The sequence below is a fragment of the Cavia porcellus genome, unplaced genomic scaffold, assembly GCF_034190915.1.
Source record: "Cavia porcellus strain 051 isolate PalLab524CR breed Dunkin Hartley unplaced genomic scaffold, mCavPor4.1 scaffold_1, whole genome shotgun sequence".
Taxonomy (NCBI): Eukaryota; Metazoa; Chordata; class Mammalia; order Rodentia; family Caviidae; genus Cavia; species Cavia porcellus.
Genome location: NW_026947484.1, coordinates 188,826,642 through 188,843,230, shown reverse-complemented (window position 1 = coordinate 188,843,230; position 16,589 = coordinate 188,826,642). Strand labels below are relative to the sequence as shown.

General features: G+C 45.4%; 1 protein-coding gene across 1 annotated transcript in view; it reads right to left on the bottom strand.

Moving 5' to 3' along the window:
- The window catches only part of Gabbr2 (gamma-aminobutyric acid type B receptor subunit 2), a 355,790-nt gene that overhangs the window by 95,418 nt on the left and 243,783 nt on the right, over positions 1-16,589 (bottom strand). The window contains exon 8 of the mRNA XM_063224805.1: positions 1,480-1,540. Within this exon, the coding sequence (XP_063080875.1) occupies positions 1,480-1,540 (61 nt within the window). The remainder of the gene's footprint in view (positions 1-1,479; positions 1,541-16,589) is intronic.

Sequence of the window (16,589 nt, the reverse complement as noted above, 5' to 3'; positions counted from 1 at the left end):
GGAGAAAGCAATACAATTGGCATGCCCTGGTAGCTGTAACCAAACAGCTCATGTTTTACAATATCCTCTCCCAGAATGATATAATTTGAGAACTGGAAATGTGACAAGAAAATGTAGTTATAATCACTCAAAAAAAAAAAAAAAAAAGCCTGTGTCTGTGCCAAGGTGCCTACTTTGTTCAACCAATAAAGAAATAAGACAACAAATGGGAAAATAATTACATTTGCCTACAATGACATCTTTTGTGCATGCCACTGAGCTGACATGTGTTTCAATTACCTGCCACAGGAAGACGAATAGGTAAATCTACAGGATTATATTACAAAGTGATATTGCCGAGGAACACCGCTCTCCATTGATCAGAAGCCTGGCGGGATTTGTCTGAATGAATCTGAAGAACTTGCTTTAATTTCTGGCTTTCTCTGGGATAATTCTCAGATTTACTTAAAGTGAGCGAACACAGCAGGCCCTGTTCTTATTTCTGGATTCCAGAAAATCAAGATGCTGAAAATATAGCACTGCTGAGTGGTCCCTCCAGGGGTCTGGGCTAAGCTGAGGCAGGTGCCTTTAGGAACATCCCACCTGTCCCTCACAGATGCTCTGGGGGCTCTGACAAGTCACTTCTGCTCTCTGGGCCTTGGTGTTCTCATCACACAAAAATCTTGGTCTGGGTGATTGCTGAGGCTTCTGTAACAGCAGCAGGAAAGTTCAACAGACAAACCGGCTTCTTTAGAAGATAAACAGTCTAGAAAAAGTGTGGGGGTTATAACAGAAAAGAGACTAAAGAGACACAGCAAGATGACACCGTAGTTGGACCTTGTGTGGATTCGCCACGAAACCATCGGCCTTGAAGGCACCTTTGAACTGATCAGAGGATCAACAACGACCAGGAATAAAAAGACGTTCAGAATTGTTAATGTTGTAGGTATGATAATAGTATGCTGGTTGTGTTTTTAAAAGTCCTTGTCTTGTAGAAATGCATACTGAAGTATTTATAGATTGAAATGAGATAATGTCTAAGGGCTGCTTTAAAATACGACAGCAGAAACACAAAGGGGGCTGGGAGTGAGGAGAGATAAAACAAGATTGGTAAGATGTAGATAATGGTTCCATTGAGCCACGGGGACGTGGGGTTCATTACGCTCATAGAGTCTGCTGGACATTTCCATAATCAGAACTAAAAACGGCGCAGGGCTTCTCGGCCTCTTGCAGCAGACTTAACTGCTGCCCTGTTCCTTACCTTTCCTAAGTGTCTGAGTCAGGTGGGGAGGAGGTGGAGGCTGCCCAGTAACACAGCTGAGAAACAGTATCCACGTTGAAACTAATGTTTCATACAGAAGTATTTCCTATGAACTATTCCCACTTTTATCTGGGTTCTCATATCCTATCCCATTTTGTTTGATGTACTTTATGGCAAAAACATAACATCCCTGAATAGAAATGTTGTCAACTAGGAAGAATAAACATCAAAAAGCCTACCTTGAAATTGAGTAAATTTAATGGTCCCCATTCTCTCCCCGTTCCGGAACACAACTTGACCCTAAAAATAAAACAAACAAACAAGAACAAAAGAGAGATGCCACATTAGCTCAAACACTGCCGAGCTCACTGAAACGCGCTAGCTGTAGGATGCGATTGTTAATATTGGGAAAAAATAGACTCCCATTGGACTAGAGACGCAAAATCAAACTAATTATTTTTAAATTAGTTGTGATTTTATCTGGTTAATTTGTGAGGAGCACAAAATCAATAATGGAACTACCACATGCGAATTAAAGCTGAGATAAACATCTCCATTATCACTGGGACTATTTATTAAACACCCACGTGTCCCATGTCATCCTGGGGACAAGGTCTCCCGGGGAAGATGGAGGTAGACTGAGGTCCTGAGGCAGGCCCTGTACCTACTCATAAAGATCAGGCCTGTTTGGCTTGAGGACTCCAGGATGCTGCAGGTTAGTAATTTTTATTAAGCCAGAGAATGTCTCCCTAAGCTTTTCCTGCACAGTGACATTAGCCCCAATTATAACTGGGCTGTAGTGCAGCACAAAATTACGCTACTTGAGCCTGAAAGACCTGACTACTGTCACAGGCAGCTGAGTGGCCTTCCTTAGGGACCTCGAGGGCTAAAGATGGCATCATCATTTTCATCTGTCTTGCAGCCTTCCACATGCTTGGCTAAATATACCAGGAATTTAAAGAAGAATATACCATTTCTTTTTGTCAATTTATGGTTCACTTAAAATTCTGCAGCCATGCAGGGAACCTGACATGTGTTATATCATTGCATCTTAATGACTGGCTTAGCTGGTAAGAGATGAACCATGTCTTATGGATCAAGAAACTGAGGCAGAGAAAGGTTATGCATTTTTATAAGGTCATTATATAAGAAACTGGGATTCATACCCAAGTTTTCCTTTCAGGGCTGGGATTGAACACGGGGCCTTGTGTGTGTTAGGCACACGCCCCTCGATACACCCCTAGCACACCTCCAACCCCACTTCACTTCAATGCTCATGTCATTTTACTACAGCACGCAATTCTGATCCAGAAATAAATCGTCTTGTGTTCATATTATGGTGAAATTAGGAAAAGAAATGATTTTAAAGGTCCCCTGCTTTTTTCTTACAGTAATGCACTTGCGTCGTCAGGCAACAGCAGAGAAAATACTTGGATGCTCTTAGTTAGGGAGCAAGCCCCAGGAGTTTCATCTTCCCTTAGGTGGAAAACAGAAGTGTGAAGCTCTGAGGCTTTCAAAATAAAGGGGATCATTCAACCTGTTCTCAGAGTGAGAAACACCTTCTAAGGCCACTTTGACACCTTTTTGAAGTCCCAGAAGACAGCTGCAAGTAGTATCAGTTTGAAACTAACACCCACTGAATTCTATATTCAGGTGATGGTAAGCAATTCCCAGGAGTGTGAAAACACTTAAAGTGTGACAGGAGCTGTGATTTTATTTCCAGGAATGATTGAAAACTACAGAATACCTTTCAACAGGAACACTTCTATGCAAATAGACCACTTCCCTGGGATGGGAAAGACAGAAACATTGCCCAATGGAGAAAAGAATTTTTTTTGATTGGTTGACAACAGTGGAGACCAAACTAATTCACCAATCCCCTGCCATATTTTGAAGAATTCCAAACATTTCTAGGTTTAAAATGTGGGCAAATCTGCAGTATTTCTTGGCTAAAGAAAGCTTTAGTGGAGACACTGAAGCAGAATAAGATACAGAAGTGAGAAAGACTTTCCCTTTGCTTTCTCCCTGCACTTTTTAAACAAAAATAATTAGCTCATTTTAAAGTAAGACCTGTCATATTTTATTTATTAGCAATAACTATTTTTAATAACGTTGCCTCCTTCCAACTCTGTGATTTCTCAGGTTCCACAGTGAAAGGAGGCCACTGTCTGAGTCCCAGACCCTGGGGTGGGGCTTCTCTCAGGTGAGCTCCTCATCATTTCTGAATTACTTGTCTCTGCAGCTCCAGGTTACACAGCAGGCACCCAGTAAATGGCAGCAATCATTTTATTTAAACACTTTTAACAGCAGAGAGTGGAACTGAAAAGATCTGTGGCACCAGGGAGGTTTCTGATCTTTGGGAAGGAATTTTCAACTCCCATGTGACCTCAGTTGGCAAAGGGGCAGACTCTTGGGTGCTATCCAAGAGGGTTTGCCTCAGAAATGTGTCTCCAAAATGGGTGAAAAGCCTAGGAACAACCTCATGAGCCATCATGTCTTCTGTTTACCAACAGGAGGAAGGGAGAATTTCTGGCTGTGATAATGGGGTGACGAAGAAAGATGGGTAACTGTTATTCTGAAAGCTGCCACTGGACATGAAGGAAGCCCTCTCATGAGGAAAGCATATTACGTGACTTTCCCAGAAGGCACCTGATGGTTTGACTGACGAGGCCCAACCGGACAGAGGACCACGGACCCAGCCAAGGCAACCTTGGTAAGACTGGCCTGAGAAAGGTCTCGTGCCCACAAGATTCTCAAGAAATTCCATTCAAGAGGTAACCTCCATAATAGAAAGTGGCCAACTCCTACAACTTATTTATTTGTTTTACACCAACTTTTTGTTTGTTTTTTGAAAATATGACCTCACTATGATGCCCAAGCTGATCTTGAACACTTATGCTCAGGTGGTCCTCCTGCTTTGGCCTCCCACCTTCCCCAGTACCGGGGGTACAGGTATGCCTCACTGCACTCTGCCCCAGTACTGTCCGGGGTATTGATTTCTGCTCTACTAGCGTTTTGTATTTGATTAGAAGGAATAGACAGGATATGCACATCAATAAAAGAAAAAAAATTCCAGTTAGTGATGAACGTGGAGATGGTGATTAAAAGGCAACAAGACAAGGGAGGGAATGCAATTGTGTGCTCAGACTCTTGGTGGTGCAGAGTGCACAGCAAAGCTGGTTGAGCATGAAGGCTGAGCAATGCTGGGCCTCCTGCTCCTCTTATCCTAGGCAGGGGACATTGTGGTGTGTTCCCCACATGCCACTTGTGCATGGCACTCATTTCCTCAGCTGCTGGGCATCTTGGCCACTGTTGCACTGCGCCACTCCTTAAGAGAGCTGTGCTAACTAAAGTGACGACCCCTCCCAAGGTAGCCTGTACATGGTGGTCAAGGTGAAGGCCACAGTTCTGGCCCCCTTGCTTCAACGCAGGACACTGTGCAGGGCCAATGGGTCCAGAAGACCCCATGGGATTGGTGAGGCTGCTCCTGCAATCATATCCCATTGTGACCTGCCTCTCTGTGTGATCTTGCTTCCTTGATCCTTTTCCAGCTATCTAGGTGAATTTCCTGATTCATTTTTTGTAGGGAGAGCTTGGTCTCATGTCTGTTTCCTTGGTTGAGTGCAATCTGAGACACCCTAGTACCAAGGCCCTGACCCCATCTCTTCCTCACAGCCTGATGGAGCCTGAGAGATAGGGCAGGTGGAGGGGAAGGAGGCAGTGAATCTTGAGTGAAGCCCGTGTGGCCAGGATAGCTTCAGTGCTCAGTGATCTGCTACCATAGCCAGGAGGGTGGATGCACATCCTTTCTAAAACCTAGCATGAGACAGGACTGCCACTCACTCCCTAGCCTATTGGTCCCCCTACATAGAGTCTTTCATATCTATAAATGCTGTGACTCTAAGCTTTTGCCATGTACAGTCTCAGAGAAGTCACTGGAAACCATCACATCCATATCACAGTTCATTATCACTTTTTGAATTCTTCTCTGTATTGCAGAGACTAGAAGCCTGGAAACTACATTTCCCAGAATCCTCTGCCAGTTGGTTCCATGAAGGTTCTGTTAATGAGAGCCAAGGCAAGAGAACTGCAAGTTCAAGCTCAGCCTATGCAACTTAGAGATTTAGCCAGACTTTGTCTCAAAATATAAAGGACCGAGGGTGAAGCTTAGTGTGAAGGCCCGAGTTCAAACTCCAGTACCACAAGGGGTTCATGCATGAGGAAAAGTCCACTCTGGTCATGGCAGCAGGAGCTATGATTGACTGTAAGTGTCTGTGGGGCCCAGTATCTCCTGGCTGCCTGATCACTCACCAAAGGTAGGGTCCCCAAAGCAGCAGAGACAGCAGTGACAGTGACCTTGGATTCCAATGTGCTTGGAAGTAATTCCATTATTTTATTTGTATTCCAGATCTATTCTTTGATGACTTTTACAAACTCTTCAGAAGTTAAATTCTTTACCAGCCAGACCCAGTCAAGAAAGTCGGAACCATTTCAGGCATCTCAGGCACAATGGCAACACCGTCATCCTTTCTGTTCTCTTGCCCCAGCAGTGTGGCAATTGTCAGGCACCACTATGGCCAGGTCTCTGTATTACATTTCCCTCTAAAAGCCCTGTTCTCTAAACAGGAGGCTGAGTGATCTTCAATTTTGTCAACATGACTAACTTCCCAGGAGTTTATCAACATGACCACAGAGCAGATTTGGAAATAATATAATAGAGGTAAAACCCTCAAGTGGATAATTCATAAGGATTTTTTTCCCTTAAAGAGATGTTACTAATGTTAAAAATAGTCCTGTTTCATGAAAGCAAATCAAACTAAGAGTTTCATTTTAATTGGAGCAGCAAAGGTCCACATGCCTGTTCAGAGCAATCTTCAGCCTTCATGGGAAGATCATGTACAGAAAAACATTGAAGGTTCAGCATTGGCCACACAAGAGCAAATTCTGCCACTACCATGACCTGGGACAGTCCCTGAGACTCAATTCTTCTATCTAAAAAACAGCTGGGAAAATACCTACTTCTCAGTGCTGTCTGTGAGAATGAATGACAGCTGAAACAGAGGAATAGCTCAGGATCAGAGCAGGAGAATTCTCATCATAATTCTTCCAGTTAATTTGGATCAATGAAATCTCATCCTACGTCAAATCAGAATCCCAGAAATGTCAGGGAACAGTCAAACGTTCAGTAAAGGTTCAGAAACCTCTTCCTACAACACTTCTCTGTTTCGCTGTCCATGTTGAATGTTTCACATTAAGAGGGAGTGAAATTCACAATTTATGTCTTATGAGTCACACTCCAGTGTAGGACCTCTCTTCTCAATTTCACAGTGGAAGACAGGGATGTGCTGCTTAGGGAACATGGTCTGATATGGGGACTGAGAGAAAGGAAGGGGGCAGCTGGGAGATACCTGAGGTTTGCAGACAATGCTCCATCGGAGCCAGCAGCTAGTCAGAGAGACACTCTGGACTGTGTCTAATGGTGTGAAGTCACAGGCTCTGCAGTTTTGAGTGCATTTTAGGAAGCTGCTTTTTTCCCTCTTACTGGGTTCTGGAGTGCACCTGTGCCTCTAGGCTCTTGTGATGCTTTGGGAGCGGTAAGCATGCATGCTCATCTAAGTGTCTGATTTGTGCTACTGGGAAAGATCTGCCCTGCCACATCACACAAGCCAGGGAATCTCTAAGTCATTGGAGTGTGAAGAGCTGGGGAGGCCGTGCTCAGCTCTGCGACAGGAGGGGACAGCGTGGTTGTAGCCCCCACTGAGCCTGGAGCATTTTGCTGCCAGCCTCTACCCATGGATCACTAGCCTCAGAGAATGACACAGTCTTTGAGAACATTGGAGCTAGATGGCTAGGCAGTTCTTCTATCAAGGGTAGAGACCTAGATCATGTAGTTTTGAAGAAAGTGCCCTCTGTTCTCCCAAGAGACAGCGGGACTTAAAAGTAAGAAAGAGACCAAATAATTGGGCATATCTGCCCATATGTTCTGCAAAAGTGAAAAATATTCCTTTTCTCTGCATGTCCTCCTGAGCTATAGCAGAGGTCATATTTTGCTTTTTATTTAAAACACTTTCTTACACTGAAAATTCGTTTGACAGGCCCAAGACTTCAGAATGTTTGATGTGCCCCCTAGAACCTTGAGAAGTAACAAGCCTGAGCCCTGAAAAGGGAGGTAAAAAGTGTGGCCTGTCCCACTGCTACCTTTCAGCTGATGTGAGGATGGGGAAATGTGCTTCTCATGTACCAAAATCAGAGGGTCCAAAATGTCCCAACAGTGATCACCCACAAAGCAAATAGTGGCATGAGGTAGGGCTGGTTGTACTGGAGAGAAGTGGGGACCTAGAGGAGGAGGCTGGGTAGGTGACCTTAAGAGATGCTCGGCTCTCTTCCTCCCAGTTACTGTAATGCCAAGTCAGGCTTGTTCCCAATAGCAGAGCATCAAACATGAACGAAATGTTCAAGAAGTAGAGGAACAGTGCAGTTACTGTGACAGAGACACACGATAAAGTATTACGATACCTGCATTCAGTCAGTGAGTACTCTGGGCACCTATGATGTGCTAGGTAGGCATCAGACTAAGGACTGAACAAAATCAACACAATTCTAGATTGCATGGAGCTTGCAATCTGGTGGGAGAGACAGGTATTACATAATAAATACACAGACACATACAGAGTTACAGACAATAAGTAATATGAAAGAAAAAATCAGGGTGTTGGGAGAGAGAACACAAGACCCTAATTCTCACTAAGGATCTAGGAGGGTTCTTTCTTGGGAAGTGGCATTTACACGGAGACCTAAAGGAGTTGGCCGAACCAAGAGTAATGGGGGAGCATCCCAGGAGTGGGAATTCCAAATAGGTACCAAGGGGCAGGGAAGTGGCTGTAATCAGACACTGAAACAACGCCAGGGAACGGTGACTAAGAGACGAGCAAGGCGTGTGACTGGCCAGGTGGATGAGAGCCTGACAGCCACACTGAGGACACTGGGCTCAAGTTTGGATGAGGGAGGATGATGGTGGATTGAGTGTGTCAAGTTGAGTAAGAGAAGCTCAGTAAGCTGGCTTTGTACTCCAGGGTGTGGAAGACCCGCCCAAGGGTGGCTTGTTGCCTGGATGGTATAACAGGGAAATGAAGAAGGACAGATTTGCTTCTATTTTTTTGCAGGAGCTCCAGTCTTTGCCTTCCCCTTGGATGTCATCTCCTGGCTTCCGGCACAGACTCTTGAGCTTCCGGTGAGGACCCTTCGGTCTTCCATCGCAGACCCATCACTCCTGGTATGGACTTGCACAGAACACTGCAGTAAGCTCCAGACCTTCAGCTGAATCCTTCCATCTCCAGTGTGCAGTCTCCCTCACCCAACTCTGCAAATGGCCACTGTAGGCCAGTCTTGTAAATTCTTATCTATTTGTGTGTCTTGTATTATACTTGTTCTCTGGTAAACACTGAGTGACACAGGGAGTCTGGAAAGAATATTCAAGGGGTGACTTAATCCAAGTTATACAGACTTTAGTATTAGAAAAGCAATACATGATTGGAAGAAGTGATATTCTGATCGTGCCGGACACTGGTGAGCTGCTCACTACATCTGTTTTCTTTCCCTCCTAGACACATGGATAGAGTACATTTTCCAGCCACTCTGCTAGGTGAGGTCAGGTGACAGTTGTGGCCAGAGGAATGTCGGTAGACATACTTCATTCTACATCTGGCCTGTCCAAACCTCTCACAAGATCCTTCCTGCTCCCACACTTCCCCACCTGCCAGCCAAATTTGCAGGATCTATCAGAGGTCTGAGGCCACAACTGTCCCCTTTAGATATGGCATACAAGAGAACTACCTGTTCACTTATTCTAACTAATACATTACTGGACAATGAAAGAAAAAAGTTTTGCAAAATGTTCACAAGTAGATAAAAGTGACTTTCACCAAGTAATAATGTTAACTCTTGTTAGTTCTCGGTCATGTGATTATTTTTTCCCTCCTTTTTATTTTTTAATACTCTCTGATACTCTCTAATGAGCAGCTGGTATTTTAATGACAAGAAAACTTTACTAAAAACTTTTTCTTTGATGATGTTACAAGGAGACACATTTTTTTACAGGCAAAAATAGCAACATCATCACCAACCAAATAATGCTCTCCCTGGAAATAGATTACATTTTACTGACAGATCAGAGCTTTCCTGAACAAGAGCCAGAAATCTGTGCAAACATAAGCACATTTCCCCCTCAACTTCAAACTGCAAAGAGAGCAAGGAAGAAGGAGCTGAAGGCTCCCATCAAGGCTGAACCTGACCATTTTCTAGGAAGGGTCCCTGGGGAAAGTCCTTTGTGTCCCTGTCCTGAGGTTTCCCACTGCAAAACATACAGAGATAATAATCTTGAAGATATTTTAGCTCTCTCAAAACATTTTGTGTATATTATCTAAAATAACCACTCCCCCCCAGCAGGCTTCTCCTTCATTAATAAAACTTAAAATACTCCAGTGGGTTGAAATATGCATCATAATCTCCATTTTATAGGTGAAGAGATAGAGGGCCTGGGATGCCAGGCATTTGCCTCAAATCACATAACTAGTTGCTTAGTAGTACTGTGTGTCACCCCCTATCTGTCAACTTCATGTTCCTCCTCCTAACAACATTATGGCTGCTTCTTCCCAAGAACAAGACACTGATCAGAAAAGGAGTCCTCTGCAGGAGACTAGAGTGATGGTTGGCAGGTGAATGGATGGGGATACTGCTCCTTGCCTGTACAGTTGACAGTGGAGACCTGGGCTGATCAGCAAAGGGCATCTTTGCCCAGGTTCCTAGGTGAGTGCCGAGACCAGGGAGCTCCACAGCTATAAAGCCAGCATCATGCTCAGGCCTCCTCCCAGGCTCCTTACTCCTCCCCTTCTTTCCCAGTTATTTGCAGATGCAAGCATCCCTACTTTAGAGTATTTAATTTTTGCTTTACTGTATGTTCTATTTTTGTTAAACAGATTAGTCTCCACCAGGAAAACCAAACTGCTGACCAGCTGACCTGAAAGCCTGAGACATGCAATTTGCAATCTGTTGGAATCTTTGCTTTTTGCCAGGGAGGCCTGCAGATTGGCCGGGTGGGAGTGGGGCAGGGCACAAATTAGGCAGCTGGTGCAGCAGCAGCTGGGGCAGGAGGTGAAAGGCTCAGCTGCAGGAGAGGGTTTAGCTAAGCTTGAGAAAGGCACAGACCAGAGAAATAAGAAAGGGAAAATGGTCAGGACATGGTCACTCAACACAGATGGTCCAGAAAAGGAAGGCAGGCACCTAGATGTATTTGTTTGTCTGGTACTAGGAATTGAACTCACAACCCCATGGTTTCTAGGAAGGTACTGTGCCCCTGAGATATATCCCTGGCCCAGGCACCTAGATTTGTGGCTTTGGTTGCAGTCTCTCTACTGTGGAAGGAGACAAAGTTTATATTATCGGACAGCTGATCCTGTAATTCCTCTTACGGAGGAGGGCAGATTTGGTGGGGAAAGAAACCTTGCTTAGTCTCCTGGGGAAGGTAAGAACCCTACAGGCACATGGGCAGGCAGGAACCAGGGCAGTTAGCAGAGGCCGGCCACCTGCCAGAGATAATAGGTTGGATTCAGTTTTCCTTCTGAGAAGTTAGGGATCCAGGGGTCTGGGAGGTAGGGAGAAACCATCTGAGGGGACTGAGGATGAGCAATATCTGGAGCAACTAATGTTACACCCTAGTCACTCAAATTGGTTCTTTGGTATAACCTTCCCCCCCCTCCACAGCGACCCCCTCACAAGTCCCTACAACAGAGGTCACAGTTTGTGTTACATTTCGTTTTGCATGGATAGACATACAGGAAGGGCCTCCATATTCTGCATAGATTAATTTGGCCCAGAGTTGAGGAAAATGGGAGCATTGATGACGTGGTCCAGACCCTAAATGAATTCAGCAGTACCAGGTCCATGGGCATGAAGACCCGTCCCCCATGCTCTGGCCCACAATGTGAAGAAATCTTGAGGTTAGTCATGGGTGGCCCCCAAAATAAGGGCTGGAACTCCCTGGCAACCTTTCTAAACTCGCAGTATGGACATCAGTTATACTTAAGACGCTGGGGCTGGAAAAATTCCCTGGTTTGGAAACTCTGGGATTGGACATCTGGGTATGGGGATGAGAAGGAGGAAAGGGAAGAGCAAAAGGGCTCCTGAGCTAGTGTACCCAAAAGAGGAGGGGCCATGCAGTTCTGCAGGGATGCTCCAGCCCTGGACACTGGCCTCTTTGCCCCTCCAGCTGTGCAAATTTTTGGTAGGGTTCAGCCTGCACTGAACCCCCTTCCTCACCCTCCACACCCAGTCCTGCAATGACTCACAGTCAGCTCACCAGCCTCCTCAGGCCTCGCCTGCCTTCAGTGCCAGCTGCAGTGGTTGTGCTAATCCTGCTTCTCAGGCTGCTAGGAGCAAAGGCCTGAGCTTTAGAGAAGGAAAGTGCTGAGATCCTGCAGAGAGTGGGGCCAGGAATTCACCACATGTTTCTAGAGCACCTGCTCTGTCAGATGTAGGCTAGGAAAAAAAATCCCCAAGGCCCCATCCTGTCCTTGGGAGCTCACAGTCTGGTGGAGGAGGCAGCTCACAGACAACTGCAGTACAACAGCAGAAGTGCCCAGGGTGGCAGAGAATCTGGGCAATGGGACATTTATCCCACTCAGGGTTTGAGAAGTCTTCCTGTACATGAAATATCTCAAGTGAGCCCAGAAGGGCCAGCTAGGGAGAGCCACTGGGCCAAAGAGAAGGCTGGGGATGGCAAGTGGGAACCAGGAAACCATCAGAGCACACACAAAGGCCTGGAAATGAGAATGCATGGTGGCATGCCACAGAAGGCAGGAATAGTTGTAGCCAAGGGACTAGGTGAAAAAAGGAAGGGAGAATTTTCTTTCAAAAACACACAGCATGTGGCAGAAGATTAATTTGATTATGTCAGTATAAGCATTCCTGTTAGACAACTGATGCCTTGGACAAAGTCAACAGGCAGACAATAGAAATACATTTTTAAAAAGAGGTCTGAAACTAATGTGGTACCAATATCCACATTGTACATGAGATTCCTAAAAATTAACAGCATAAAGACAGCAAGCCCATCATAAAATATGGGCAAAGTATCTGAACCAGTAAGTTATAAAAGCGAAATCCAGAAGCCAAGAGGTGCTGAAAAGATGCTAAATATCATTAAAACTTAGAGAAAATGAAATTAAAGTGAATGTCACTTTATGTTTTTTAAATGGCAAAATTTGGAGATGCAGATAATTCCAGATGTTGGGGAGGGGATAGAGTCGTAGGGGCCTCACGGTGCGATGCCATGGGAGCAGCCACTCGGAACAGCATCTGGCACTACTAATTAACTGTCTGCAGGGCCTCTGACCCAGAATTCCATTCCCACACACAGCCCTAGGACATTCTTCCTAAGGGACATTTGGAATGCTGCCCATTGCAGCCGTGTGTGTGTGTGTGTGTGTGTGTGTGTGTGTGTGTTGGTCTGGACAGCATCAGATGTAGCAGGTTGGATGCAATGGAAGAATGACTCTCATAAGCACATTACTTCATAAAACATGATATATATAAAACAACACATTTATATAAATTAAAAACAAGCATATGCAATAAGATTGCATATTTTGCAGAAAGACACCAAGCACTGAGGTCAGTTAGAATGATTAGAATGTCTGCTGAGAAGGAAGGGGAACAAGAATGGGAAGTGAGATAAAAAGGAATGAAGGAATAAACAAATGAATGAAAGCCTGGCTTTGCCACAGCCAGCAGTGTTAACTGCCATGAACTGATGACTAAGTCAAACTCAGTTCTCTGTACCTGCAGGAGGTTAAGTGCACTAAAATCCACCCTCGACTTTACCTTCGGGGCAGGGAAGGCCAGTGGGGATGAGGGAGCTCTGTGATGAGGGAGGTCTCCTAGTACACTCCATCACAGCCTTCTGATCCATCCCCACTGTGTGGGGCTCTAGGGAAAACATGCTGAGCAAATGGGCCGTCTTTGTTCTTACCTGAGCACAGTGAGGCTCAGAAAGCTGAGCCACTGAGTCTCAGGTCACAGCTATGGCTGGGAGTGGCAGGAGTGGTCCAAACTTGGGTATGAAACTCAGAAACCTGTGCTTGAAGCCAGCAGAGGGGGAAAGAAAGTTTTAGGTGGGCTGCTGTCCTGGCCTCTGTTGGCTTAGCTCGCTCATTTAGCCAGGGTCAGGAAGACTTCAAAGAGGAGGCAGCCCTGGGTCTGGGCCCTGAAGGATGAGAGGGATCTGGGCACAAGGACTTGGGATGAGGATGTCTGCTTTATTCACACCTACATCTCAAATCCTGGAACTACACCTAGCACATAATAAGTGCTCCCAAATAGTTCTTAGAGAAACAAATGAATATATGGAGAGGAAATCCACAGGGCCACAAGAGCTTAGTGGGCTGGCAGATGATGGGCTGTGGAACAAGGCAAGGTGGCCAGGACTTGAGTTCCTTCTGTCAGTCACGGGAACCCATCCACAGTGTTTGAGAAAGGGCCCCCTCCTAGGTCATACTCAGGCAAACAGAACTTCATGCAGCTTTGTGTATTCAGAGCTACACGGTGGGAGGCACAGTCCTGGGCATGGACACGGACTAATGGAAAGGGACCAAAATAGCAACCCTGAGCCTGAAAAAGAAGGCTTTCCCCACATCATGATTCCTCCATCTGTAACATGGTCTGGGTGTGAATTTCTACAGGCCAGTGTGTGGGTGGGTGCAGTCTCTCCAGCTCCTCCCGGCTCTAATGGCCCTGATAAATCACTCCTTATGTTCTTCACTACTTTGAAAAGAGCAGACGAGGCCAGCAGGTGAATGTCCCTGGCACACCTGATAGAGAACCCATTCTTCCTCTTGGCTTGGTCCCTAACCAGAAGATGGCTCCACATGGGCTGGAGGGCTGTGTACTTGGTGTCATAGATAACCTAAAAATCTTTCGTCAAATAAAAATCCTCCATTAAGAGATGGGCACTGGCAGAGCAGAAAAGGCAGCAGGGAAAGGAGAGTTGGGATTCAGACTGCTGTATTAAGAACCTGGGAGTTGCCCGAGGGTCGGTCAGAAGGCCCTTACTCCATTCCTAAAGCTCCTCTGTGACTCCTGCTCAATATATAAGACTTGTTGGTAAATTCAAAAGTCAAAACCCTTCTATTTACAGTAATGGCACTTGGTTTGTAGTTGCTAATGCACTCCATAGTGGGCATTATTTTCTTACTCAGCAACCGATCTGCCTTTGGATACTCTATTTTTTAACTGAGAGGTTGTGCCAGTCAGAGTCTGAGATGACCACACTCTAAGACAACCCCCAGTGATTTATTGTCATACCTTTGTTTAGTGCCCTCCCACACAGAGTAGGGCTGGTCTTTGTAATCAGGGAGCTATCACAGAAGTGGCAGGATGTGGTTTCCAGCATTGGTTATAAAAAAGCCAGCATGAATTCAGTCTTTTTGTGATCGTCTTTTGGATCACTTATGCTGGTGGAAGCCAGGGTCATGCCACGAGGACACCCACCCAGTAAGTGCTTTTAGAGAGGTGGCTGTGGCAGGAACCAAAGTCTTCTGCCAACAGCCAGCATTCGCTCACTGCTAGTCATGTGAGAATCCTGATGGAAACATATCCTCCAGCTCTGGTAAGCTGAAATGTGACTGAATCTGTCAGATATTCTGCTGGAATTCTCTGAAAGACTCCAGAAACTTTCAGCCAAGTCACTCCTGAACTCCTGGCCCACAGATTTTGTGAGATAATGAATGGTTTTTGTGCTTTAAGCTACTACTCTTTGAGACAATTTATCTTCGCACAATAGAGAAATAATATAGGTCATGGGAGGAAACACAATTCATTGGGAGGTTCAAAGGGTGATTTTATTAAGACCTCCCAGACAGCAGGGAGTAGATTAAGGGAGCTCACAAGGGAGGACAATGCCCAAAGACTGGCCATGGCAGAAGCTGGTACCATACCTAGGGTCCAAGGGGCAGATTACAAATGTCACTGGAGTTTCACAAAAGCAAGAGATACAGATAAGCCATGGCCTTAGATGGGCACAGCAATTTCAGGAGATACAGCTCCAAGGGCTGGAGGCAGGAGGTGGCTGTACCTTGACTTCTGTCTCTCCTCTTGGATCCCAGTCTCCTGTCTGTCTCTTCACTGTACAAATTCAATAGGAAGGTAGACAACAGGGGATTTAGGTGATAGCATCTGTGGGATCAGCTTCGTTAGGCACAGAGCAGGGAAAAAATGGATGTAAAACAACATATTCAGGGGAGGAGAGAAAAAGAAATATCAATCTGGAGATGCTCCACCAAAGTTCTGTGAAGCTGGCTCTGTGCAGGAATGGAGCATGTGTCTTAGACATAGCCAAGTGTATCTATCCGCCAGCTACTTGACCGATTCCAGGACGAGCACCTAAGTCAAGCCAGCCAATCAAAGCTAAAGGGCTGACAGGGGATTTTGCTATTGCTATGGGGAAATGAAGTTCTCTTTTGCTGGACTTGGTTGTGATGACAGAAACAAGTAGCAACAGTGCAAAGGCTGAGAAGTGAGCTGGCTGAGAAGGAAGCTGAATTAAGAGACAGCAAATGGAGATACTACATCCTGGACCTCACTGTTACCCTTGGGTAGGTCTGGTTGCTATTAGTGCGTCAGCAGCGTCCTGAGATAGTCTCATCTACAGCCTTGATGACTCTGTGGCAGCTCTTTGGAGTGGGCTGGTGGGATCATTAACCCCATTCCACAGATGAAGAAAAGGGTGTTTCATTGTTTCTATTAGTCAAGCAACTCCCAGTTCATTTCAGTTCATAATTAATGATAAGGTAATGATACCAGCATAGGCTTTTGGAATGTTTTGCTTTCACATTATATGGTTTTAGATTTTTCATTCCTATCTCAGTGGCCTTATTGTATATGTGTCTTTTGCTCAAAGCTGCTTCCAAACTCTGTTTTGAAGTAGGTGGCACTTAATTATTAATTTTAGTAGGCAAAAATATAGGCAAAAAGTAGGTTAAAATGGCATGGTAGTGACAAAATTTTTCCAAGGTCATGCATCTTGCAAGTGTTGGGTCTGAGAGCAGAAATGGGATTAAAGCAGAACCTCAGGTTTGTCCTTATCCCAGATGGGAACGGTCCCTTTTCCTCCTTAGTCCAGTCTTCTGTGCAGGCTTCTCCACTGAACTAGTACTTCTCAGACAGCAGGATGAGGCCCACTTGTGAGCATGAGGGTAACACACTGAGGACAGGCCAGTGGCCCAGTGGTTCCTGAGGACTTGGGACAGAGCCAGGGAAGCTTTTTGGTCAGCAAGGGGAATTCAGAAGTGTGTCGCCT